The sequence below is a fragment of the Tursiops truncatus genome, chromosome 11 (assembly GCF_011762595.2).
Source record: "Tursiops truncatus isolate mTurTru1 chromosome 11, mTurTru1.mat.Y, whole genome shotgun sequence".
In the NCBI taxonomy this organism is placed as follows: Eukaryota; Metazoa; Chordata; class Mammalia; order Artiodactyla; family Delphinidae; genus Tursiops; species Tursiops truncatus.
Window position 1 is genome coordinate 76,980,955 of NC_047044.1, and position 25,640 is coordinate 77,006,594.

The following is a 25,640-nucleotide window of genomic DNA, read 5'->3' on the forward strand; positions in this document are numbered from 1 at the left end:
GGAAGGGAAAATATAGGATGAACTTAGTGCATCTTTGGTAAGGCCAGAAAGTAAGGAAGTGCTCAGAAAGTATAGGATCAGGTAATAAAGACATAGGAGGGACATCCCTAGCGGTCTAGTGGTTAAGACACTGAGCTTCCATTGCAGGGGGAGTGGGTTCGATGCCTGGTCAGGAAACTAAGATCCCACATGCCACATGGCATGGCCAAAAAATAGGAAAAAAAAACAAAAAAAGACATAGGAGCCAGGCTGAAAGAGCTCCAAATGGCCAAAGCTGAAACAATTTGAGCAACAAAATAGATAACAGTAGTAATAGAGCATAACCCATAAAATAAATATCCAAGAGCCTATTCTAATTAAATAAATAGATGAAAGCAATGGGACAGCTCTTTTTTACAGAAGCATTCCAATTAATAAACGTAGAAGAATGAAATAGAAAAATTAGTGGTTGAAGGGTCTAAGGTGAAACCAGAATATCTGCATAGTCTCAAAGTATCCTCTCCCAGGAATTTATTAATTACAGAGGAAAAAATAGTAAGTTTACAGTGGAGAAACCCAGCAGACATCTCTTTAAGCAAGTGATCAAGGTTAACATCACTAGTAATAAGACAAAACTAGTAATGTACCCCCGATATGATACACCAAGAAGAGAACATCACTTCTGCAGTGTTCCTACCATAAATGCATAAACTCAATATAACTATGAGAAAACGTGAGAAAAATCCAAATTGGGGGTCATTCTACAAAATAGTTGACTAGTACTTTTCAAAAGTATCAAAGTCATAAAGACATGAAAAGGCTGAGGAAATATCATGGATTGGAGGAGACTAAGGAGGTGACAACCAAGTGCAATAGGGTTGCTGGATTAGATCCTAGAACAGAAAAAGAACATAAGTGGAAAAACTGGTGAAATCATTCTGTAGTTCAGTTAATAGTGTTGTACCAATGTGAATGTCTTAGTTTGGTTATGTAAGATGTTAACATTAAGGGAAGCTGTGTATACAGGAACTCTGTACTACTTTTATTTTAATTTTTTTAATTATTATTTTTAACATCTTTATTGGAGTATAATTGCTTTACAGTGGTGTGTTAGTTTCTGCTTTATAACAAAGTGAATCAGTTACACATACACATATGTTCCCATATCTCTTCCCTCTTGCGTCTCCCTCCCTCCCAGCCTCCCTATCCCACCCCTCTAGGTGGTCACAAAGCACCGAGCTGATCTCCTTGTGCTATGCAGCTGCTTCCCACTAGCTATCTGTTTTACATTTGGTAGTGTATATATGTCCATGCCACTCTCTCACTTTGTCACAGCTTACCCTTCCCCCTCCCCATATCCTCAAGTCTGTTCTCTCAGTAAGTCTGTGTCTTTATTCCTGTCTTACCCCTAGGTTCTTTATGACCTTTTTTTTTCTTAGATTCCATATATATGTGTTAGCATATGGTGTACTACTTTTAGAACATTTTTGTAAATCAAATTATTTCCAAAAAATGTGTGTGTGTGTGTTTTTTCGGTTTGTTTGTTTTTTAGTAAATTTATTTATTTATTTATTTATTTATTTATTTACTTTTGGGTGTGTTGGGTCTTCGTTTCTGTGCGAGGGCTTTCACTAGTTGCAGCGAGCGGGGGCCACTCTTCATCACGGTGCATGGGCCTCTCACTGTTGCGGCCTCTCTTGTTGCAGAGCACAGGCTCCGGACGCGCAGGCTCAGTAGTTGTGGCTCACGGGCCTAGTTGCTCCGCGGCATGTGGGATCTTCCCAGACCAGGCTCGAACCCATGTCCCCTGCATTGGCAGGCAGATTCTCAACCACTGCGCCACCAGGGAAGCCCGCGTATTTTTTTTTTAAACCAGGCCTGGTACAAAGTAAATGTCTAAGGGCTGTTATTATTATAGCTATGGAGTAGATAGCTTATTTTTTTAAAATACTGTTTTCTGGGGGTTGTTTTTTTTGTTTTATTTTTTAATTTATTTACTTTAATTAATTTATTTATTTGTTTTGGGCTGCGTTGGGTCTTCATTGCTGCGCACGGGCTTTCACTAGTTGCGGCGAGCAGGGGCTCCTCTTCGTTGCAATGCGCGAGCTTCTCATTGCGGTGGCTTCTCTTGTTGTGGAGCACAGGCTCTAGGCATGTGGGCTTCAGTAGTTGTGGCATACGGGCTCAGTAGTTGTGGCTCGCAGGGTCTAGAGCGCAGGCTCAGTAGTTGTGCCGCATGGGCTTAGTTGCTCCGCGGCATATGGGATCTTCCTGGACCAGGGCTCAAACCCATGTCCCCTCCATTGGCAGGCAGATTCTTAACCACTGCGCCACCAGGGAAGTCCCTGTTGTTGTTTTTTTTTAATTTTTTTGGCTGTGTCAGGTCTTAGTTGAGGCACCAGTGATCTTCGTTGTGTCATATGGGATCTTTAGTTGCGGCACGTGGGATTTTTAGTTGTGACATGCAAAGTCTTAGTTCTGGCATGTGGGATATAGTTCCCTGACCAGGGATTGAACCCGGGCCCCCTGCATTGGGAGCACAGAGTCTTAGCCACTGGACCCCCAGGGAAGTCCCAGAGTAGATAGCTCATTATCCAGGGGTATAATTCTTGGTACAGCTGCTGCTCACCTCTTCCTTTGAATGTTAGATCAGTGAGCTGTGACCTCTCTAGTCTAAGCCCCTAAAATTTCTCTCCTGGATTACATCATGGTCCGCATATTTCAGTGCTTGCCCTACTGTAATTCATCCTCCTCACTGCTAATATGGTGATCCTAGAATAAAGTGCAAATCACTTACCGTGACTGGCAGGGCCCTACTTGATCTGACGCCTGTCTGACTGCAGTATTATTTCCTATCACTCTCTCTTTTTTGTTTCCTCCAGCATGCCAAACTTGTTTCCTGCCCTGGGGCCTTCTTTACCCATTCCCTTCACCTGATAGCTTTTCCCTGAGTCCTACCCCCATAGGATCTCCACAGCTAAGACTCCTTCTTGTCATTTGCATCTTGGTTCAAATGTCACTTCCTTCCACTAGCCATCCCTGACCACCTGGTCTACAGCAGCAATCCAGTCACTCTCTTTCAAATTCCCCTATTTTTAAAAAAAATATTTATTTATTTATTTGGTTGCTCTGGGTCTTAGTTGCAGCAGCTGGGCTCCTTAGTTGTGGCAGTCAGGCTCCTTAGTTGTGGCTCACAGTCTCCTTAGTTGCCGCATGCAGGCTCTCAAATTCCCTTATTTTAATTCTTTGCATAATAGCACTTATTTGCTTGTTTGTTTTTCTAATGCTACTTATGAACTTCATGAGAGAAGGGAATCTATCTGACATGTGAAACTGTTGAATTGCCAGTTAGTGTTAACAGAGTGGCACATAATTGGTGCTCAATTAATATTTGTTAAATGAAGGATTTGCCATATTTTAATCTCTTTGAGTGTGGGTAAGAGAATGTGTGTGTGTGTGTTCATGTGTATGTGTGTGTGTGTGTTTATCTAACATATATACGTGTGTATATATATACATATATATATATATATATATCTCCTTATAGCCAAACTGTTACTGAATTATATTGGTTACAGTTTTGAAGATTTAGAAAGGTGGTGATTGCTGAGTTACTTTTTACTAATCAATTTAAAATTTAGAATATAGAAGAAACTTGAGAAGTCATATTGCTTAGCTTCTTCCTTTTATATATGTGGAAACTCAGGCACAGGCAGATAAAGTCTAAGACCATATATATAGCCAACTAACAGCAGAAATGGAACTAGAACTAAGGTTTCCTGACACAGTTCATGTCTCTTTCTAACTAGATTCAAGTTCTCAGCCTTTGCCTTGTCATCAGAAAAAATGCCAGGTGTGACTAGGCACAAACAAGTTGGCAGTAGTGCATGGGTGCACATCACCCTAAATATAATTTAGTATAACCTTGAAGAGTCTATATTTGTTCAGGATACTCAACAAAAAGTGGATTTCCTATGACTTCTCACTTAAGGGTTACTTCGGCTTTTAATTTTCAGACTTTGCCTGAAAGAGACCCCTGGGTACCCTAAAGTGATGTTTTAGCCAAATGATAGATACTTTTAATAAAACTTAACTGGTTGATTGCTTTCAAAAGGTGTCTAGTATGGTAGAAAGGCATTGCCGAGAAAAGACAAGCTGACTTCCTAGGGTTTTTCCCTAAGATTTTATTATTAAAAATTTTAAACATACAGCCAAGTCAAAAGATTTTATAATGAATGCATCCATATACCCACAACCTAGATTCTACCACTAACATTTTTCTATGGCTTTTTAAAAAAATGGGGTAAAATATATATCTCATAAAATTTACCATTTTAACCATTTTTATGTGTATAGTCAGTGGCATTAAGTACATTTGCAGTAGTACAACCGTTACCTCTATCCATCTCCAGAACTTATTGTCATTGTAAACTGAAACTCTGTACCCATTAAACAATAGCTCCTCAAGCCCCTGGTAACCACTGTTCTGTTTCCTGTCACTGTGAATTTGACTATTCTAGGTACCTCCTATAAGTGGAATCATGCTTTTTGTGTCTAGTTCGTTTCACTTAGCATAGTATTTTTGTGGTTCATCCATGTTACAGCATGTATCAGAACTTCCTTACTTTTTAAGGCTGAATAGTGTTCTGGTGTATGTATATACCACATTTTGTTATTCCACTCATTCATCGATGGGCATTTGGGTTGTTTCCACCTTTTGGCTGTTTTGAATAGTGCTGCTATGAATGTGAGTGTACAAATATGTGTTTGAGTTCCTGCTTTTAGTTCTTTTGGGTGTGTACCCAAAAATGGAATTGCTTGATCATACAAAAAATAATAATAATAGGGCTGAACTTGGGTCATCTGTCCACTCTTGTCTAGTCATCTATGACCAGGTAAGGGCATGGTCACAGGAAGCCAGTTAAACCAATTTATTATTTCCTTAACCAGAGGACATGATATTCTTTTTTTTTTTTTTTTGTGGTACCCGGGCCTCTCACTGTTGTGGCCTCTCCCGTCGTTGCTGAGCACAGGCTCCGGACGCGCAGGCTCAGCGGCCATGGCTCACGGGCCCAGCCGCTCCGCGGCATCAGCAGGCAGACTCTCAACCACTGCGCCACCAGGGAAGCCCCAGGACTGGATATTCTTTCATTGATAAAGATAGGCTCTGCCTGGAAGCTAGATCAAAATCAGAAGTCTACTTGCTGTCCTCAGGAGCAGAGAGATGGATGCCTGATCACCCAGTTCCATGCCATTGATCCTCATACTAAGGGGACTGATGTCATCTCAGAAAGGCCCTGCAGAAACACTGCCCGTGGTTCTCTCTCCCTTTTCTCTGCTTCATTTTGCCTCTTTAAGATAACTTTATATGTATCGTTGTTCTTATTCTTGATACGTTTACTTTAACTCTCAGTGCACGGGCTTATTTCTGTTTCCAAGTTCTTGGCAAGTACTTCATTGTAATCCCTAGTTGCTAGCGCGATAGTTGATGTAGATGCTTTTCCTTAAAGAGAAACACCCAAGTAATATTTCTAAACATCGGTTTCTTTCACTATGGGCACTTAAAAACTTGTTTTTTAAAGATTAGGTAGCAAAGATATCTGAGTTCACGCATTCTGTGGGACACATTCCCTGGCAGTACCTCCTGTTTCCCACATTTCTCTCTTGAAGCAAAGCCACTGGCAGTGTAGAGACTTTGAGTCCTCATAGTTGTCAAGTGTCTTGGTACCAGATTGCTTAGCAGCTGGCATGAGTCCAGACATGTCTACAGGCTATCCCCTGTTATCTCTGACAACTCCCCAGGACCTTCATAGATGCCAAGTATCACCATACTGTCAGTTATAGAATGATTCTTTTCTTCCAAAGAGAAAGGCTTGGGACAGTAAATATTAATAATTGTACAAGTTGTTGTCTACTTATAAAAGAGGAGTATTACCATGCCGTTACCATTATTACCAATTTCTTTCCAGAGTAGCTGTGCATATATCATCTAGCCATTCAAACTAGCACGGGCTTTCTCTAGTTGCCGTGAGCAGGGGCTACTCTTCATTGCGGTGCGCGGGCTTCTCATTGCAGTGGCTTCTCTTGTTGCGGAGCACAGGTTCTAGGCACACGGGCTCAGTAGTTGTGGCTCTCGGGCTCTAGAGTGCAGGCTCAGTAGTTGTGGCACACAGGCTTAGTTGCTCCACGGCATGTGGGATCTTCCCAGACCAGGGCTCAAACCCGTGTCCCCAGAATTGCCAGGCGGATTCCTAACCACTGCGCCACCAGGGAAGTTCCCCAACTTTTATTCTTAATGACAAAATGTAATTAATAATGAGGGGCATAGTAGAACATTACATGATGGAGGAGATTGTGAGTACTATAATCCAAGTATAGATATTCTGAATATGTAAACAAATGAACAGGATATCTGAGTAAACCCTAGAAATATCTGGTTTACGATGGGAATAAATTACTTGAGGGTAAATTGGCTACTCACTTTATCTTTTTATAACTAATGTCTGCATATGAGCTGTGAGCATCTGGCTTTATTCTACACTAAAGTTAAATAGTCATGATTGATTTTGTTACCCTCAGAAGGAATATTTGAGGAATTTTTATGACTATACAGAATGTGGGCTCACACTAAAATTGGCTAATTCCTTAATCTCTCTAATAAATATTATTGTGTTTCATTGGTGATACAGTGAAATAAGCACCAGTTTTGGACTCAGGAAATGTGGATTCAAATTTAGTTGCTGCCACTCTCAGGAATCATTCAGTTTTAGGGAACAGAAGCCCGTTCAAACTAGCTTCAGCAGAAAGGAGGATTTATGGGAGATACATGAGGGTATTTTCCAGAATCCAAGCACAAGAACTGTGGCTGGATTGGAAACAGTTTTGTCCAAGGTTACTCTCCATCTCAGAAGAAGCAAATTGTCCCTGCTTTTCCCTCCACTTCTGCTGCTTTTCCTCCCCTCTGTCCCTTTCCCTCCTTTTCTGCTTTACTGTGAACATGCTCTCCCAAGCCCTGGCCTTAACATCCCTTATTTAAGCATTCAGCAAAAACTAACTTGGTTTTTCAGTGTACTAATTTCCAGTTTCTGAGAGAAAATCTGATTGGCTCAGCTTAGATCAGGCAGATAGATGCTGCTTATCCATTCAGTTCTAGCTGAAGGATAAGGAGCATCGTCATGGTGGTACCTGAAGTTGTTGCTTCTGGTTCTTCTGGGTCTGTAGAAGGAGAGCTTCTCCAAGAATATGAGTACCAGGAAGAAATGATTGGTAAAAAATGGGTGGCATCTCTAGAATATGTACTATTTCTGTGACCTTGGGTGGGTCACTTAGTCTCGATGAATCTCAGTTTTCTCATTTTTGAAGTGAAATAATGATGGTCTCCCTCTCACTAGTTATTGTGACAATCAGATAAGACAGAATACATAAAAATTAGAAAGCTTTGTACCAGGGTTGGAAACAAATCAAATAAATAAGCTATTTAAACCACACCATGTTTGCTTTTCTGTGAATTAACAGGATCTGTTTTATTTTAATTTTTATTTTTGGCTGCATTGGGTCTTCGTTGCTATGCATGGGCTTTCTCTAGTTGCGCCAAGTGGGGTCTACTCTTCATTGCAGTGCGTGGGCTTCTCATTGCAGTGGCTTCTCTTATTGCGGAGCATAGGCTCTAGGCACACGGGCTTCAGTAGTTGCAGCATGTGGGCTCAGTAGTTGCAGCATGCAGGCCCTAGAGCACGTGCGCCTCAATAGTTGAGGCGCATGGGCTCAGTAGTTGTGGCACGTGGCCTCAGTAGTTGAGGCTTGTGGGCTGTAGGGTACAGGCTCAGTAGTTGTGGCACACGGGCCCAGTTGCTCCACGGCATGTGGGATCCTCCCAGATCAGGGATCAAACCCGTGTCCCCTGCATCGGCAGGCGGACTCCCAACCACTGCACCACAAGGGAAGTCCCCAGGATCTATTTTAGAAGTAATACTTGTATAATATTATGCTGAGTATCATTGTAATTACCTATAATAAATTATTCCAATTAAAAAGATTCAAATGGGGGCTTCCCTGGTGGCGCAGTGGTTGAGAGTCCGCCTGCCGATGCAGGGGACATGGGTTCGTGCCCTGGTCCAGGAGGATGCCACGTGCTGCGGAGCAGCTGGTCCCGTGAGCCATGGCCGCTGAGCCTGTGCGTCTGGAGCCTGTGCTCTGCAATGGGAGAGGCCTCAACAGTGAGAGGCCCGCGTACTGCAAAAAAAAAAAAAGATTCAAATGGTATAACTACACAGAAAAAATTTTAATAGATTTAAAGTTGAATAACACAACACATATAAATTGTTTTAAAGCATAAAATTAGATATAGATTTACAAAGCAACAGAATTTTTTTAGCTTTTTATATACACTAGGCCCTAGAGGGAGCAAAGAAGGATTCAAGGCTAGTAAGAAGTATTGGGTTCCTCATTCTCAGGGAGCTTTTGTCAAGCTGAGAAAAATGTATACCAAGAGAAAATGATAAAAGTAGTAATGCACAATAAATGCAAATCAGACTATAGAATTCCGTAAATTAGAGAGGTCATTGAAGGCTGTCATGGTCAAGGAAAGCTTTCTAGAAGAAGCTGGGATTTCAAACATGAATAGAATCAAATAAGGAAGCTAGAAGAGAGTAAGTACTTCAGGTAATAAAATACAGAGTCTTATAAGTTAACTGCTTGGAATAGAATTTTTTAATAGGAAAATATGTTGAGGCCAAGGGGTAATGGGCCTTGAATGCAGGCCTGAGCAGTTCAGGCTATATCCTGTGAGCTTTTGAATATTCTGGGACAAAGGAATTACATTAGGAGGCAATTTTTTAGGCAGAGTAATTTCCCTGGTGCCAGTGAACAAGGGGCTTGAGGAGAAGAATCTGGTGGCCTCATCTCCTCATTCCCATGCTTCCTGACAAAAAGAACACAAAAAAACAAACAAACAAAAATTAGTGCAAATATTTTTATGATGGGAGTGCTGATAGCCACCTAAATAAAAGAGGTTTCACTTTATGTATTCCAATCCTTCCCATTTTCCTTTAACATAACATTGTTTTTCAAATAATTATTTCCCATTTTGACATTCTTCACCTATCATGTCTCCAGATACTTAAGACCAGCATGAAACTAATTTCAGTAGACTTTACTGTTTTAGAGTAGGAAGAACACTTAGGGAAAGATTATACAACATACGTACTTACCAAACCTCATATAGATTCATTTCTGGTGGATACACTTTGATCAACTTGGTATTCCTGGATCATGTGAGCTCTAACCTGGCACTGCGCTCATGGGGGGACCTTGTACATACTGTGGAACTTTAAGTGGTAAATACCTGAGCATTTCCCCCTTGTTGCTTTTAGTCAACTGTGTCATCATTTGGGCAATGTCAGTAGTTGAGGAACAGCCAGTGCTGTTTCCTAGGCTCATTTTGGAGGTGCCCGTGTGGGTCATCCTACCACTGCCGCCACCACCAGAACCAGGGTCTAAGCGGGACTTGCCTGACACCAGCTTTCTCCATTCACGACCGTGTGTAATGGTATTAGCCCTTTAAAGATAAATTGTCATAATTTCTGAAAAAAATTCTTAGAGGTGAGGTTGGTTAACGAAACGGCAACAGAATTTTCTTTTATTTCCTCATTCTGACTTGTTTTTAAGCCATCTCTTTAAGCCTCACTTGTGTGATGTGATAATGCTTTACATTTTATCAAGAGTGTTTGATCAGACGCAAGACAGGCTGCCCCAGACGGGAAGCCCGAGCAGCCAGCCGAGCCACCCTGCCCCTGCTGGGAGAGGAGCCACAACGAGGCTGCCTAATGGGGCTGGTTTGACCTGAGCAGGTGACCAATGGCCAGGGGGCGAGGAGGTGAGGGGGTGGGGCTGCAGAGGGCCTGCCTACAAACGGGGTCGAGGGGCGTGACCACACTGCAGAAGTGGAGCCCTTCCGCCCAGGGCTGGCGAGAAAGCCAAATTGCAGGGGCGGTGTGGGTCAGGGATGTGGACCTGTGCGAACAGCATGGAGATGCACGGGCGCTCACGAGGCATCCAGGACATGGAACAGCTGCGCTGGGGACCACAGGTGACCCGTGGCCCGGCAACCAGCGCAGAGAGCATCATGGCAGAGCAGGTGGCTCTGAACCAGACCCGGGTGTGTGGGATACTACGGGAAGAGCTGTACCAAAGTGATTCCTTCCACCAGTTTGATACACGTATCTTCATCATCATGGGCGCATCCAGCAACCTGGCCAAGAGGAAGATCTACGTCACCATCTGGTGGCTGTCCTGGGGTGGCCTTCTGCCAGAAGATACCTTCATCATGGGCTACGCCCTCTCCCACCTCACAGTGGCCAATACACGCAAGTGGAGCGAGCTATTCATCAAAGCTACCCCAGAGGAGAAGCCCAAGCTGGAGGAGTTCTTTGCCCGCAACTCCTATGTGACTGGCCATTATAATGACGCGGCCTCCTATGAGCGCCTCAACAGCCACATGAACACCCTCCACCAGGGAACATAAGCCAACTGCCTCTTCTGCCTGGCCTTGCCCCCCAGAGCCTATGAGGCTGTCACCAAGAACATCCACAAGACCTGCATGAGCCAGATAGGCTGGAACTGTATCGTCATGGAGAAGCCCTTTGGGAGGGACCTGCAGAGTTCCAACCACATTTCCTCCTTGTTTCATGAGGACCAAATCTGCCACATCGACCACTGCATGGGCAAGGAGATGACCCAGAACCTCACGGTTCTGAGGTTTGCCAACAGGATCTTCAGCCCCATCTGGAAGTGTGACAACATGTCCTACGTCATTCTCACCTTCAAGGAGTCCTTTGGCACTGAGGGCTGCTGGGGCTACTTCAATGACTTTGGGATCATCTGAGACGTGATGGAAAATCACATCCTGCAGATGGTGTGTCTGGTGGCCGTGGAGAAGCCCGTCTCCACCGACTCAGATGACGTCCGTGATGAGAAGGTCAGGATGTTGAAATGTATCTCAAAGGTACAGGCGAACAGTGTGGTCCTGGGCCAGTACATGGGGAACCCCAACGGAGAAGGTGAGGCCACCAAAGCATACCTGGACAACCCCATGGTGCCCCACGGCTCCACCACCGCCACCTTTGCAGCTGTCATCCTCTACGTGGGGAACGAGAGGTGGGACAGGTGCCCTTCATCTTGCGCTACAGCAAAGCCCTGAATGAGCACAAAGCTGAGGTGCCTCTGCAGTTCCGAGACGTGGCCGGTGACATCTTGCAGCAGCAGTGCAAGCACAGCGAGCTGGTGATCCGCCTGCAGCCCAACGAGGCCGTGTACACCAAGATGATGACCAAGAAGCCCAGCATGTTCTTCAACCATGAGGAGTCGATGCTGAACCTGACCTATGGCAGCAGATACAAGAACATGAAGCTCCCAGATGCATATGAGCGCCTCATCCTGGACATCTTCTTTGGGAGCCAGACGCACTTTATGTGCAGTGATGAGCTCCAGCAGGCCTGGTGCATCTTCACACCACTGCTGCCCCAGATCGAATGGGAGTAGCCCCAGCCCATCCCCTACATCTACAGCAGCTGAGGCCCCACAGAGGCAGATGAGCTGATGAAGAGAGTGGGCTTCCCATACAAGGGGACCTACAAGGGGTGAACTCCCACAGGCTCTGAGCCCTGAGCACCTGGTCCCCACTCCCACCCACCTTGGCCCTGTCTCTCTGTCCTTCCCACTGTCTGACCCCACTTCAGGAGGACTTCGGGACCATAAACGTCAGCCTCACATTACCAGCCCCAGGCCTAGGCCACCCTGTGCCACTGCTGCCTTGGGCCCAGCTACATTCCTCAACCACCAAGCCTCGGAGAGTCGTGCTGTGACCATCCCCAGCCACCACTGAGCCAGCTTCTGTCCACAAGACTGAGCCCCAGTGGAAGGAAGGAGAGTGGCTCTTCATCTATCCTGGCTTCTTCCAGAGGCCTGGAGTTAGGAGCCACAGGGAGGGGCAGTGATAGGCCTCATGATCTGTATAAGTCAAGTCATTATGTTGTACACCTTAAACTTATACAGTGCCGTGTGTCAATTATACCTCAATAAAACTGGGGGGGGGAAAGAGAATGTGTGTGTTTTACTGGGAGGATATTCCTTACTCTGAATGCTTGGAATCATCAGAGAAAAGGGTTTGTTGCAATATTTATTACAGCTGAGATGAGTCATTCTGTACATTAAAAAAAAAAAAATCAAAGGAAGGGATGGTGGGTCACAATCACAAAGACTTTTCAGTGAGTCATTGTAGTGGTTCTATAATTATCCTGTCCCTTAGGCTTGTCCTTCCTGCTCAATCCTTCTTTCTCCTTAGGAGGAGAATCATTAGATAAATTCAGTCCTGCTGGGTATGGCATCAGCTTCTACACAGAATGCTAATATATACATATATGTAACATTCATTTGGGGGTTGACCACACAGTTTGTTTGTGGCCACACAATTTCCTAAGTCTCTCAAATTTTTAAGAATTTTGAATTTATTAGTATAGTACAGCTTGTATTCTAATGCCATAGAAAATGCGATTTCATATTTTCCATATGTTGTCAGGGCAATTTGAAAAATGATTCAGTGGATTAAAGTTGTAGCAGATACTTCAACTGTAGAACAATTATTCTGAATAAGAACTTGAATATTCAGCCTGTTTTATTGCTTTTATTTTTCTGAGTGTCAGGAATAACCAAGTGCCAGTTTATAGGTATCTATGAGCCTGAAACAAGAATAAATAAAACCTGAAAGAGTGAATGAGTGTTAAATGCTTTATCTTACGATATTGCCTGTGTGCTCGTGTTGTAATGGTAATTCTGATGTTGGACTAATTTCATGATTCAGGTGGAACACTTGAAGTTTAATCAACATAAATTGTGTGTTGCCTGTTTCTTCCTCAGTACAAAATAACTTTTCTGTGCAAGGTGCTGTAACTCTTCAGTTCTTTTCCAGTTCAAGGTTAGCCTTAGAATTTATATCTTTGCTGTTTTACTATTCTTTAGGCATATTCAAAACATGAGTGAGATCAAGACTGATGTCGGACGAGCTCGAGCATGGATAAGATTGTCTCTAGAAAAGAAGCTCTTGTCCCAGCATCTCAAGCAGTTGCTCTCTAACCAACTGCTCACAAAGTAAGAGATGGCCTCTTGAGGCATTTCTGTTTCCGTGACCTGTGTGCTTACAAAATACATTTTATAGGCTGCCACGGTGGTTTCTTCAGCCTGAGTTGCTGACTCCTCTGCACATGAACTCTTCCTTTCTAACAGGCACATGCTTCAGAAACTCTGTGTCATGACCTCCTATTTGATTATATCTGGGAGGGTACAGATTTCAGAGCCAAGGGGCAGATTGTGCTACTCTGTTCAGAACAAAAGCTGATAGTCCCACAGCTGAGAGTAACATCCAAAAGATGGGTGGAATTTATGTAAACCGTATATCATATTGTAAAGATCACAACAAAACCAGGAGTGGTAAAAAAATAAAAAGGTCCACAGGAAAGGGCTTCTCTGAGAGTCTTGCTAATACTTACATTTAGTAGTTTAGAGCCAGGAAACCAGTCAAGTGCATATTAGTTAATAGTTAACTGTTTTGATAGTTTCCCTTTACCCCATCAAGAAACCTTGGATGAAATGCGTCATCCAGCTAATATGTATAGTAGAACTAATTTGAAGGTTGAGGACTTTGAGTTCTCTAGACCAAAGGTATGCAAAGAATTCAACAGAGACCTCAAACGTGACAGTGTTGGAATGCCAACAAAACCCAATTCTTTTTGTGATTTTGCATTTGTACATATCACTGTTGGGTTAAGTTACTCTCTGGAGCATTTTAGGATGAGTCTTAATGTCCAAAGAATAGGTTTGATAAAGAGTGCGTGATGTGAAGTACAGTCTGTGAACCTGACCTTGTTCTCTTAAAACTGATTACTCTCCCCACACCTTATCCCCACCCATAAGTCACTTGCCTTCTGTGGCCAAAGCACAAAGAAGAAAATGATAATCATTTAAAATCTTACTGCATAAAGGTGACTACTAAGTATTTCACATGTTTTCTTCTGTACTTCCGTACATGTTCTCTTAGTTAAGATTATACTATATTTGCAATTCAGCATCATCTTTTTTTGGCTTAATATTATACCATAACATTTTCTATATCATAAGGATTTAGCCTCTGAAATCTGAATGCCTATGTTCAAATACTACCTTTACTATTCACTATTTGAATAGCCTTAGACAAAATACTTAACTTCACTGTATCTCTGTTTTCCTCATCTATAAAGGGAGAATGCTAATAGACTTACCTCTCGTGGTCACGAGAATTAAATATATTAATAATTTTTAAATACTTGGAAAATGCTTAAGTGTAAGTGCTTAATAAAAAGTTATTTATTATTTTGGGGAGTAGTAGTTTTGTTTTTGTTAAAACTCTTCCTAAACTTTATTTTTAATGGGTATACAATGATATATTTTTACTTTTACAAATAATATTCAAGTGGACATTTGTGAGTAAATCTTTGCCCACATTTCATATTATATCGCTAGGACTGAGCCCTTAAAGTAAAATTAATGAGTCAAAGAATATGATTGGTTCAAAATAATTATTACCAACAAATTTCTTTTCTGAAATTTTCAGTTCCACTTTCTGTTATTCACTGCCACCCCCTACCCCCCATCAGCAGTGGTCATCACTTTTAAATCTTTATTACTTTAAGAGACAAAATGGATTCATGGCAGGTTATTTCTTTAATTACTAAATAGATTTAAATTTGTTATTAACTGTATATGTGTTCATTTTTGTGAATTGTCTGTTCTTTCTAGATTAAAGTTTCTACCCATAGTTTGTCTAAGTGGAGATGTTTATTTTTAGTAGAAGACATAATGAAAAATATACTATACTATTATTTTGTGCTTGTCTTACCCTTTCCTAGGAAGCTTTATAAACGTTATGCTTTTCTACGTTGTGAAGAAGAAAGAGAGCAGTTTCTTTACCATCTTCTTTCCCTCAATGCTGTGGACTATTTCTGCTTCACCAGTGTGTTCACCACTATCAGTAAGTCTGGAGAATTGACTGTTAAGTGAAGAGTTGCTCAGATGACTAATGGAATAAGGGTTTATAGTTTTTAAAACGAGACATATCACAGCACAGTGAGTCACACACCGTGACATCCACCACCACCCCCGCCCTACCCCATCTCCATTTATGAATGAAGGTTGTGCCCCAGCAGCCGGAGATGCTGCTGGAAGACCACCCTCAGCTGTCAGCTCCTGTGGGGAGTGTCTCACCAAAGAAAACTACCTTGCCTGAAGCTATCCCTCCTACCAGAGCTGGCCAGCATCCCTGCCTGATCCATGGGCTGTCCCAGAACTCACTGTGGGACCAGCTGAGCACTCACAGCATCAGAGCTCAGCTTCTGCCTCAGCCCATCCTGCTTTCTTCCTCACATTCTGCATGCTAATTTCTGACTCAGAGTCTGCTTCCCAGGAAACCCAGTCTGCAGTAGGAATTGGGATGGATGTAAAGAAAAATGTTTTATTAAACAAATATTCCAATATCTTACCTGAAACACATAAATTCAAAGAATCAGTATATGATAATAAACTTATATAACTGAACATCATTAAACTTTGAAGATTCAGAAAGACTTCAGGATCTTGCTGGGTGTTGTAGGTCTATAGAGGGAGGAAATGATGGTTAGAGATGTGTTTTTGATAAATTGAATTACAGCATTTATTCTGTTGCAGTGCATCCCCTTCCCTACTTTGGAGAATTTTTACTTGTATCAGCAGTTTTATTCAGCTGCAAGTATCAGAAGCTTGGAAAATAGTGGTTTAAAGAACTCGGTTGTTTTAATTTTCTTACACAGTGATAAGTCTTGGGGTAGGCAGTCCACAGTGCTATCACGGACCCAGGCTCTTTGACAGTTATCAGTGCGTGCTGATCGCCTCCAGCGACGGCTGTTCTCAGTCTACCCTCCAGCCCAAAGAGGGAAGGAGTGCCAAGGAAGAGGGGTTAGAATCTGTGCTAGAAAAACATAGTTTTCTAAGAAATCTCAATAAATATCACCAATATTTCACTGGGCACAGTTGTGTAGGTTTTGGCCTTCAAAGTCTCTGGTAGAGGCAGACAAGGGGGAAATGGAGTTGGAATGGTTATTGGGCCAACCTGTATTATCTTTCAAGCTACTATTAGTTTACTAGAAACTAAGGTGTTATATACAGTTTTGAAAGAGAAGAGTTAGGATCCTAAGTTCCTCCCCATATATGCAGATTTCTCTTCATCTGAGGAGCTCTTTCAATTAGAGGAATCGAAATACTTCATGAAATAAATATGCTGAGTTTAATAATATTGCTCTTTTTCTACTTTATGAAATCATTGTTGTGCATCTGTGAGCCCTTTGCAGCCACAGAACTGCTGACCTTAAACAGGCCTTTTTCGGTAGCTTTTCTAATCCTGTCAGTGAAAGAAATGAAAGTAGCCTCTGGGGCCTAAAATAACATCTTGCACTAACCTCTTCTGCTTTCAGTTTCGAAAATCATTTGAGTCTCATGATTACTAAACCATGAATGTATGGCCTTCCCTCTGACATTTTCCTTTCCTTCAGCGAAAATAAAAGGACAAAAAGGGAGGTTATTCACCCAACAGAAAGTCGTCTATGTAAAGTTAGGGAAATGAACCATTTATCCCATTCATTTCGCTCATCTAAGAGCACATTGAAGCATGAGCTCCTATTGTGAGGCTGTATCTGAGCCTCTTATCCAATAAATGTTTTTAATTCTACGTGTAGTTCTTTCAAGGAGGGCTTTCTGTTAGCTCTCTTGTGGCTGAATGAACAGAAATCCTGAGAATACCAACCAAAATATTGATTCTACCCTGCTTTAAAAACAAAAAAAAAGTATGGCTCTGAGGGATAAAAATATGCTAATGTGTTTGAGCCATCCCCATTTTTTAAAGGAAATGGAGGTATGTTTAATGCCTGGGTGGTTTCCACATTTGAGCAAAGGATGGTGATAGGACAGTGACATCTAGTGGTGTGCCTTTTGAAGAGCCCTCAGAGGCGAAAGATTTCTTACAGATCCCTTTCCATATCCTGATTCTTTCCCTGGGGCACCTCTTGTACGTGAGTCACCTTTCCAAGTTGTAGTTTATAGACTTCATATTATGTCCAGAATGGAGGTGCTGTTGTTTATTATTCTTGGCTTTGCATATTGGACTGTAAAACTGGGATGGGAAAGTTCTGGAGTGCAGTGCTTTTAAGGGTTGGCCAAGAAAATCAGCAACAAGAGGATGCTATCCAAGAAGTCATCTACCACCTTTTTTTATATGAAACCATACTAGTAACTGTGCTCATTTATACTCGATTCTGGAACAAAATTAATAAAAAACATTAAAACAATGAAAATACTATATAACACAGTCACTGTTTATGTCCTCAGAGATTCTGGTGCTAATGCCTGACATTGTTTATAAATGTAGTGGTAATGGTAAGCATGTCATGTACACATGGTGTTGTATATGTGTGGAAACCACAAATATTGGGACTTTTGGCTTATAAACCAGACCTCATCTTTCTAGACTGGAGGAGGTTATGATCTATCTTTTTGTTTAAGTACATCTTGATAGATCATTAAAAAGCAAATTATCTGTGAAAGCCAGCCGAGTTCTTAATGTATATTTGTTTTGTTATCAGGAGAATTGTATTGTAATTTCGTATTAATTTCAGCATTTTTCTTTCAGTGATTCCGTATAGGTCAGTGATCATTCCCATCAAAAAGCTGAGCAATGCGATCATCACATCGAACCCTTGGATCTGTGTATCAGGAGAACTGGGAGACACGGGAGTAATGCAGATTCCCAAAAATCTCCTCGAAATGACTTTTGAAGTAAGTTCAGCTAAAACCTTTCTTTCTTTTTTTTTTTTTTTTTTTTTCATTACGCGGCCCTCTCACTGTTGTGGCCTCTCCCGCTGCGGAGCACAGGCTCCAGACGCGCAGGCTCAGCGGCCATGGCTCACGGGCCCAGCCGCTCCGCGGCATGTGGGATCTTCCCAGACCGCTGCACGAACCCGTGTCCCCTGCATCAGCAGGCGGACTCTCAACCACTACGCCACCAGGGAAGCCCAGCTAATACCTTTCTTAGCACAAAGTGTCATACATAGTTCTACACAACGATGCCAGTTTCACTTTTTCATTTTTCCTCGAGTCAAATAATATAAAGGAGTAATTAAGTACACAGGATCATTTTTGGGATTATATACCTAAAGTTGTCTTGAACACGTGAATTTTTCTATTTTTATTGTTATTTTAATTGTTAAGTTCTATTTTTCCACTTATAATGGTGCGCTTTGGGGCTTTGCCAGGTCCTATTCCATAATTCCCAGTGCCTAGCACGGAACCTGGCAAGTAGAGAACATTCAAGTAAATGCTTTCCCCACAGTGGTTCTCTTCCAAACTGTAAATTCACCCTGCCTGAACCTAGACAAAGGAACAGGGGAGCTGCTATCCATGCTTTTGGTTTTTAGACCACGTGGTGATATTTATAAAGTGATTTTGCAAAAATAAACCTTTCACTATGGTAGTTTTCAGGTCTTACCTGGTGAAGTATTCTCATACTTTTGAGCCCACATGCTGGTTGATCCTGGCATGCAGGAAGAAGACAAACAGCTGTTCTTGTTTCAGGAGGGAAATGGTGCTAATTGAAATGTCCTGTTCTCATGTTCCTTGGAGTCTAGGAATAGCAGTTTCCACTCAGAGTCATAACACTGCCCAAGAGCTTATTTTGACACTATCTATCTAGTGGGGTCACAGCCATCTGTATATAAAAGATTAAAATCCTTGGCTTTTCTTCGACTACCAAGTACGGAACATAAACTGCATTATAAGTCCCATCATTGCTGTTTCTAGACTCTCACATCTGCCTACTTCTTTCCATCTCTGCTGCCACAACTAATTCAAGATGCCATCCTCCCTCACCTAGATCGCTGTGATTCAAAGACGTCAAGGACTTTGAGAACTCATAGTTCTGATGTCTATGATCTGGGATCTATGTCAGGGGTAGACCCCAGATCTGGGGTCTATGTCTGGGGTCTATGATCTTTTATCAGAATTTAAAAGTCAGAATTTAGCTGACATTTATTTTCACCATTCCTATTATCATTGCTTTCTTTTGTACTTGTCCACAAAGGGTCAGGAAGGACACTGATAACTATGTTTTTGTTTTTTTTTTTCTTTTTAACAACAGCTTCAAAGACTTCTAGGTGAGGTTTGAAGTCAGTTCTGCCTTAGTATTTTATTAGAAGCAGAAAACTAGTCATGTTGGTGATTTTTTTGTATCTATAATTGTTTCTCTGACCTCTCTGCAACTAAATCTAAACAACATCCTTTTCCCACTTCTTGAGATTCTTCTCATCCTTCATAGGCACAAATCACTGACTCTGCAATGTTTCTGGGTTCTCCAATTAGAAATCATCGTTCTTTCCCCAGTGTTCTTCAAGTACCTGTTTACATCTCTACTCTAGGGCATTGTGCAGTCCCTCTCATTTGATAGTTAATGATCCTATGTCTCCTGTCTCATTAGAAGGGATCTATTAGGTGTGAATATTTTCTCTAGTGCACAGCAGAACACATTATGCAGAGTGGGTCCTCCGCAGTTGTTAAATTGGATGGAACCATGGCACCACTGCTAAAGCTGAGGGGTAGCAGGAAGGGATCAGGTACTGAGTAACCTGTGGTCCTGTCCCTGCAGTGCCAGAACCTGGGGAAGCTGACTACTGTTCAGATTGGTCACGATAACTCAGGACTGTTAGCCAAATGGCTAGTGGATTGTGTCATGGTCAGAAACGAAATCACAGGACATACATACAGGTAAGTAAATGTCCTTGGGAGCTCAGACTTCTTTTAAGACTCTTTAGACAAGAAAAGGTTTGAGAATTATTTTCATTCCAAAGCTTTCCCGCTGCCTTCTGAATTTTGGTTTAGTTTTTTGGGTGGTTTTGTTTATGTCATAACAAAATTGTGTTATTTTGTTCCAAATACAAAATTGTCCCCAAAATACTTTTAAGAAACTGATTGTGTTTGCTGCTAATGCTTAGTCCACAAGTGTTGAAAATGATTGGTGGAAGTCTGATTAAAAAAAAAAAAAAGGAAACAAAAAAGAAGCTTAAAATAATGTCAGTAAGAGGAAAGGGTCTTTCAGATGCTCCTGGGCAAAGCCAGCACTCTTCTTTGAGAACATTCTCCTCTTTTCTCCTGTAACTTAACTCCCACATTAGCATCTAGTTTGAAGATATTGTTGTTGAAACTAACCCCAGAATTTTAATACAGACGAGGTATGAGAAAATATTAAAGAATTATTTTAATTTGATGATAACGATTTATTCTCTTTATATAAGAGAGAATATCTTTAGTTTTCAGAGACTCATACTAAAGTGCTTGGGAGTAAAATGTCCTGTTGTTTGTAATTTACTTTAAAATACTTTTAACAAAAAATAAAAATGAAGCATATGGCAAAATGTTATGTTTAAGTCATGAGAAATAGGGTGTCTCTTATCTTTTCTACTTTTTTATGTGTTTGAAATTTTTCATAATGAAAAAAGCAACCCACAGGCACTAAAATGATGGGCTTCACCCATGGTGCCATTTAAAAATTCTAATTAAAGCTAGTAAGATATTGGTGATTCTGAAGTTTGTTTCTGTCCTACCAGGTTCCCATGCGGGCGGTGGCTGGGGAAAGGCATTGATGATGGAAGCCTGGAGAGAATTCTCATTGGAGAATTGATGACATCAGCAGCAGATGAGGATCTAGTGAAGCAGTGTCGGACTCCACCCCAGCAGAAATCACCCACCATGGCCAGGAGACTAAGCATCACTTCACTGACAGGAAAAACTACCAGTAAGTAGTTTTTTTATTTTCCAGTGCGTCATGTTGCAGGCATCATGTAGCCATTTCATAGAAAACTGTTGTATTAATGAATTACGGTAAGGAGATTGAAAAGAAAAAAGCTGAGGAAAATTAATTTGAGAGAAAGGCTTTAAGAGTGGGGAGAGAGGGCTTCCCTGGTGGTGCAGTGGTTAAGAATCCATCTGACAATGCAGGGGACACGGGTTTGAGCCCTGGCTAGGGAAGATCCCACATGCCGCGGAGCAACTAAGACCATGCACCACAGCTACCTAGCCTACACTCTAGAGCCTGCAAGCCACAACTACTGAGCCCGCGTGCCACAACTACTGAAGCTCATGCACCACAACTACTGAAGCCCGTGCTCTGCAACAAGAGAAGCCACCACAATGAGAAGCCTGCGCACTGCAACGAAGAGTAGCCCCCACTCACCACAAGTAGAGAAAGCCCACGTGCAGCAACAAAGACCCAATGAGGCCAATAAAATAAAATAAATTAATTTAAAAAAAAAAAAGAATGGGGAGAGAAAAAAGGAGGAAAAATAAAGCAGGACATTAACAAATAATTAAAAGCCCCTGAAGAATTTAGATGCTAAAATCCAACAAAAACTGCCTGCTTCTGTTTTAATTAAGCTTTGGAAGTATGAATAAATAATATCTTGCCTGAAACTTAAAGGAGGAATAAGGACAGTTACATGTTACAGTACTCCCACATCTAGTTATCCAGAGCCCCTTTTTCTAAGAGGAATTCTAAAAATTCCTCTCCCTACCCCACCCCCAACTTCCTGTAGAAGTGATAAAACAAAATACTATAAAAAAGTGAATTCTGTGGATAGGATACTATGTTCATATGCCATTTTGAATAGTACAATAAACTTCTAATTTATATTAATGTGGTCTTTAATAGGCTGAATAATGTCTCCCAGGGGTATCAGATTTTAATCCCTGGGATCTGTAAATGTTACTTTATTTAGAAAAAGCGTCTTGGCAAATATAATTAAGTTAAGGAACTTGAGATGGGGAGATTATCCTGGATTACCCAGGTAGGCCCTAAATGCAATCACATGTATTCTTCTAAGAGGGAGGCAAAAGGAAATTAGACACACACAGAGGAGAAGACAATAGAAAGATGGAGGCAGAAATAGAAGTGATGCGGCCACAAGCCAAGGAATGCCAGAGCCACCAGAGCTTGAAGAGGCAAGGAGCAGCTTCTTCCACTGAGCCTCCAGAGGAAGTGCAGCCCTGTCCACACCTTGACTTCTGCCTTTGGAATTGTGGGAGAATAAATTTCTGCTTTTTTACGTTACCAAATTTGTGGTAACCTAGTACCAGAACCACAGAAGACTAATATAAAGAGGCAGTATGATTTAGTGAAATATCACAGAAGTTTATCAGTGAAGTGGTTTTATTTCAGTTTATAGACAGTAATCATGAGTAGAATAAGAGGTCCTTAGTTAACTAACAAAGCAGCTTCCTTAGCTATTATTATTCCATATCCATTTCTTAGTACATAGTAATATATTAGCTATTAGAATGATACAGTCTAAAATGTAAAATTATTCTTTCTCAAATGATTCCCTGTATTCATAATTCTTCTCTGCCTTCAGAAGTAAACTTAACACACACACACACACTAGAATAGCTAAAATAAGGGTAGAGAACAGTGGAATACTCATATATTGCCAGTGGGAATGCAAAAGGAAAAACCATTTGGCAATTTCTTTTAAAGATATACACATACTAACCATACACTTGACCCAGCAGTCCCACTCTAGATATATACCCAAAAGAAATGAATACATATATCTACACCAAGACTTGTACTCAAATGCTGCTAGCAGCTTTATTCATAATAGCCAAAATGGAAACAACCCCAGTGTCCACCAGCTGGTGAGTGGAGAAGCAGATAGTGGTAGATCTAGTCAATGAGATACTATTCAGCAATACTGTGGATATATCTAGCATCACGGATGAATCAAAACTATTATGCCAGGTGAGAGAAACCAGACACAAAGGACCAGACACTATATGATTCCATTTGTATTAAATTCTGGAAAAGCCAATATAATAACGATGAAAAGCAGATCAGCAATTGACAGGGGTTATGAGCTGGGGAAGGGGATTGACTGAAAAGGGGAACGGGGAACTTTTTGGGTTGATGGAAATTTTCTATATTATGTTTGTGGTGATGGTTATATGTCTATACATCTGTCAAAACTCATCAAATTACACACTTAAAATTGGTGAATTTATTGTATGTAATACCTCAGCTATGCTGATTTAAAATCAAAAAGTGGATTTCAGTTCAGTCCTTCCAAATTATTACAACTTGTGAATCAGTCCAATTTTATGGGGTATTAATGTTTTGAGAGGCCTTATCCCCCGCTTCCAGTCATATTTTCTTTCTCAGTAAGCAGAAAATTTCAAATAATGTGAAACTCAGAGATGGGTACCGTGGTGTTTTTTTCACAGTGTGTGCAAAGTGATATTTAGAGAACTAAACATTTTAAATTGGTTTCAAAGTAATGCTGATCAGCACAGGGTTCATTCGAAATGAATAAAAGCTTGCAACATAGATCTTCATGTTTAAAAGAGAAAGATACAAGTAAAAAGATTACTAGGAGCTGGAGATGACACAGTATCAGTCCTTCAATTATAAGAGGTTTCCATTTTAACAATTTTTTTGCATTGGTATAGAGAAAACTTACTTGAGTCTTACCTGGAAAATGTCTTATGCAAGAAATCCTCCAGCAGTATGAATTTAAAGAGTCTTAAATTCTAGACTGTATAGCATGTCATTTATAGTGTGATACGTGAGTTTGATTTAAGAGTTAATCACTACAAGAAAAGACCAATTATTTAATTTTTCTCTTGTTATTTAGTTCTATCCATGGATGAAACCTGTTTACCACCTTTTTTTCTTTTCCGTCTTTTTCTCCTTTTTTTTTTTTTTTTAATCATTCTTGGGGTTTGGGAGGCAAAGGTGCTTTAGATTCCATTCAAGAAACCCACCAAGCTCTCCCTCAGGAAGGGGGCCTAGGTCAGCAAGTACTGGCTGAGAGAATGAAGCAGTGCCCAGATGGACTAAGTGGCCAGAAAGAAACAGTTCTGGGCTTCGAGGCAGGGTGTCCCCATGTACCTGGCATCTTTAAACATATACCCTTTACTTTTAAGACAACAGCAAAGCACACGATCCAAATTAGACATTCAGAGCTCCAGAAGCCTTAGTCTGTGCCTACTAAGGACTCGGAGGTAGGTGGGATAAGGGGTACCTGAGGAGTGATGCTGTGGGTCTTTCCCACCTCTCTCCTTAGATCTGAGGACTAGTAGCACTTTGTGACAGGCACCATGCCAGATGATTTACATGTAATATCTCATTCACTTTTCCCTGTGACCCAAGAGGTGTGTGTTTTCCCTGTTATAGATTGAAGAAACTCAAACTCAGAGGAAGTTAGATAATTTGACCAAGGTTATGGATTGCAAGTGGTAAGGCTGGGATTTGAATCTTGGGGGTCTCTTGGTTTCTACTCCATTGTGCCAATATGCCTCTCCCTTGGCCAAACTGGCCAAGGCAAGTTTCACGGAACCCTGACAAGCCAGCCTGCTCTGGTGAAGTGTTTCCACCACAGGCAGGCACAGTTGATGTCCTATAGTACTTTGGTTTATTTCCCTTGCATGAGAATTCAGCCATTATTGATTATTTTTTAGAACCCAATGCTGGACAGATCCAAGAAGGAATTGGAGAAGCTGTGAACAATATCGTGAAACATTTTCACAAACCTGAAAAAGAGGTATGATGGGCTATAAAACTTAATATGGTAGGATTTTAAAGCTGCTTTATACATGATACATAAGGCAATAAAAGGTGCTTTAATTTTCATTTGTAAGCTTTCTAATAGCCACAAAAAATGCTTCATTGCTACTCTCAGCACTTGTTCCTCTAGTATTTTTCTTAAACATCGAGCAAGAGCTTATTCTCCGGCACTGTGTGTTGCGCTCCACAGAGAGGAAGCCTCACTGTGTTGCTGTGTGGAGAGAGTGGCTTAGTTGCAGCACTTGAGCAAGTTTTCCACCATGGCTTCAAATCTGCTCGCATCTTTCACAAGAACGTCTTCATCTGGGACTTCATAGGTAAATTAAAGCTGGTGTGTGTTGTTATAAGGTCATCAAAATGTTTCTTAGAAAACTCAAACTCAGGAATTGGAGTGAATAAGAGTTAGTGATAAGGGTGTATGTTTTTAAAAGTAAATATCAAATAAGCAGTATCTGTGCTTTTCATTCAGTCAACAAATATATATAAATGTCCACAGTATTCTAAGCAGTATTCTAGATGCTCAAGATATACATAAAGATAAAAGTAGACAAAACACAGAAATTCCTATGGTTGACAAATTTATAATCTGGTAGGGGCAAACCATACACAAAAACATAACAGATATGCAATTCATCTGATATATTGGAAGGTCATCGCTGATCCGGAAAAAAATAGAGCAAGGTGAAAGGAAATGGAGTGGGGGCACTCTTTTAATTGGGGTCCTTATAGACTTCGTTGACAAGGTAACATTAAGCAAAGACTTCAAGGAAGTGAGCCTTGTGAATACGGGGAAGAGGGCACTGGAGGCTGAAAGAAGCGCCCCGGCAGAGCAGGGTGGGGCTGTGCTTGGCCTTGCAGGGAGCAGCAGGGATGTTGGTGGGCCCAGAGCGGAGTGCGGGAGAGGGGCTGGGATTGGGAGGACAGGGTGTTTACTGCCAGAGCCGGT

At 41.4% G+C, this 25,640-nt stretch overlaps 1 protein-coding gene and 1 pseudogene across 6 annotated transcripts in view; both read left to right on the plus strand.

Annotated features, from left to right (window-relative positions):
• The window catches only part of DENND5B (DENN domain containing 5B), a 212,911-nt gene that overhangs the window by 179,191 nt on the left and 8,080 nt on the right, over nucleotides 1-25,640 (plus strand). For all 6 annotated transcript variants that reach the window (XM_073788864.1, XM_073788867.1, XM_073788868.1 and 3 more), the window contains 7 exons: nucleotides 12,994-13,122; nucleotides 14,916-15,037; nucleotides 17,723-17,868; nucleotides 19,730-19,848; nucleotides 20,688-20,875; nucleotides 24,589-24,671; nucleotides 24,885-25,011. In XM_073788864.1, coding sequence (XP_073644965.1) covers nucleotides 12,994-13,122; nucleotides 14,916-15,037; nucleotides 17,723-17,868; nucleotides 19,730-19,848; nucleotides 20,688-20,875; nucleotides 24,589-24,671; nucleotides 24,885-25,011 — 914 coding nt within the window. The remainder of the gene's footprint in view (nucleotides 1-12,993; nucleotides 13,123-14,915; nucleotides 15,038-17,722; nucleotides 17,869-19,729; nucleotides 19,849-20,687; nucleotides 20,876-24,588; nucleotides 24,672-24,884; nucleotides 25,012-25,640) is intronic.
• LOC141275891 (glucose-6-phosphate 1-dehydrogenase pseudogene) lies at nucleotides 8,062-12,952 on the plus strand (annotated as a pseudogene).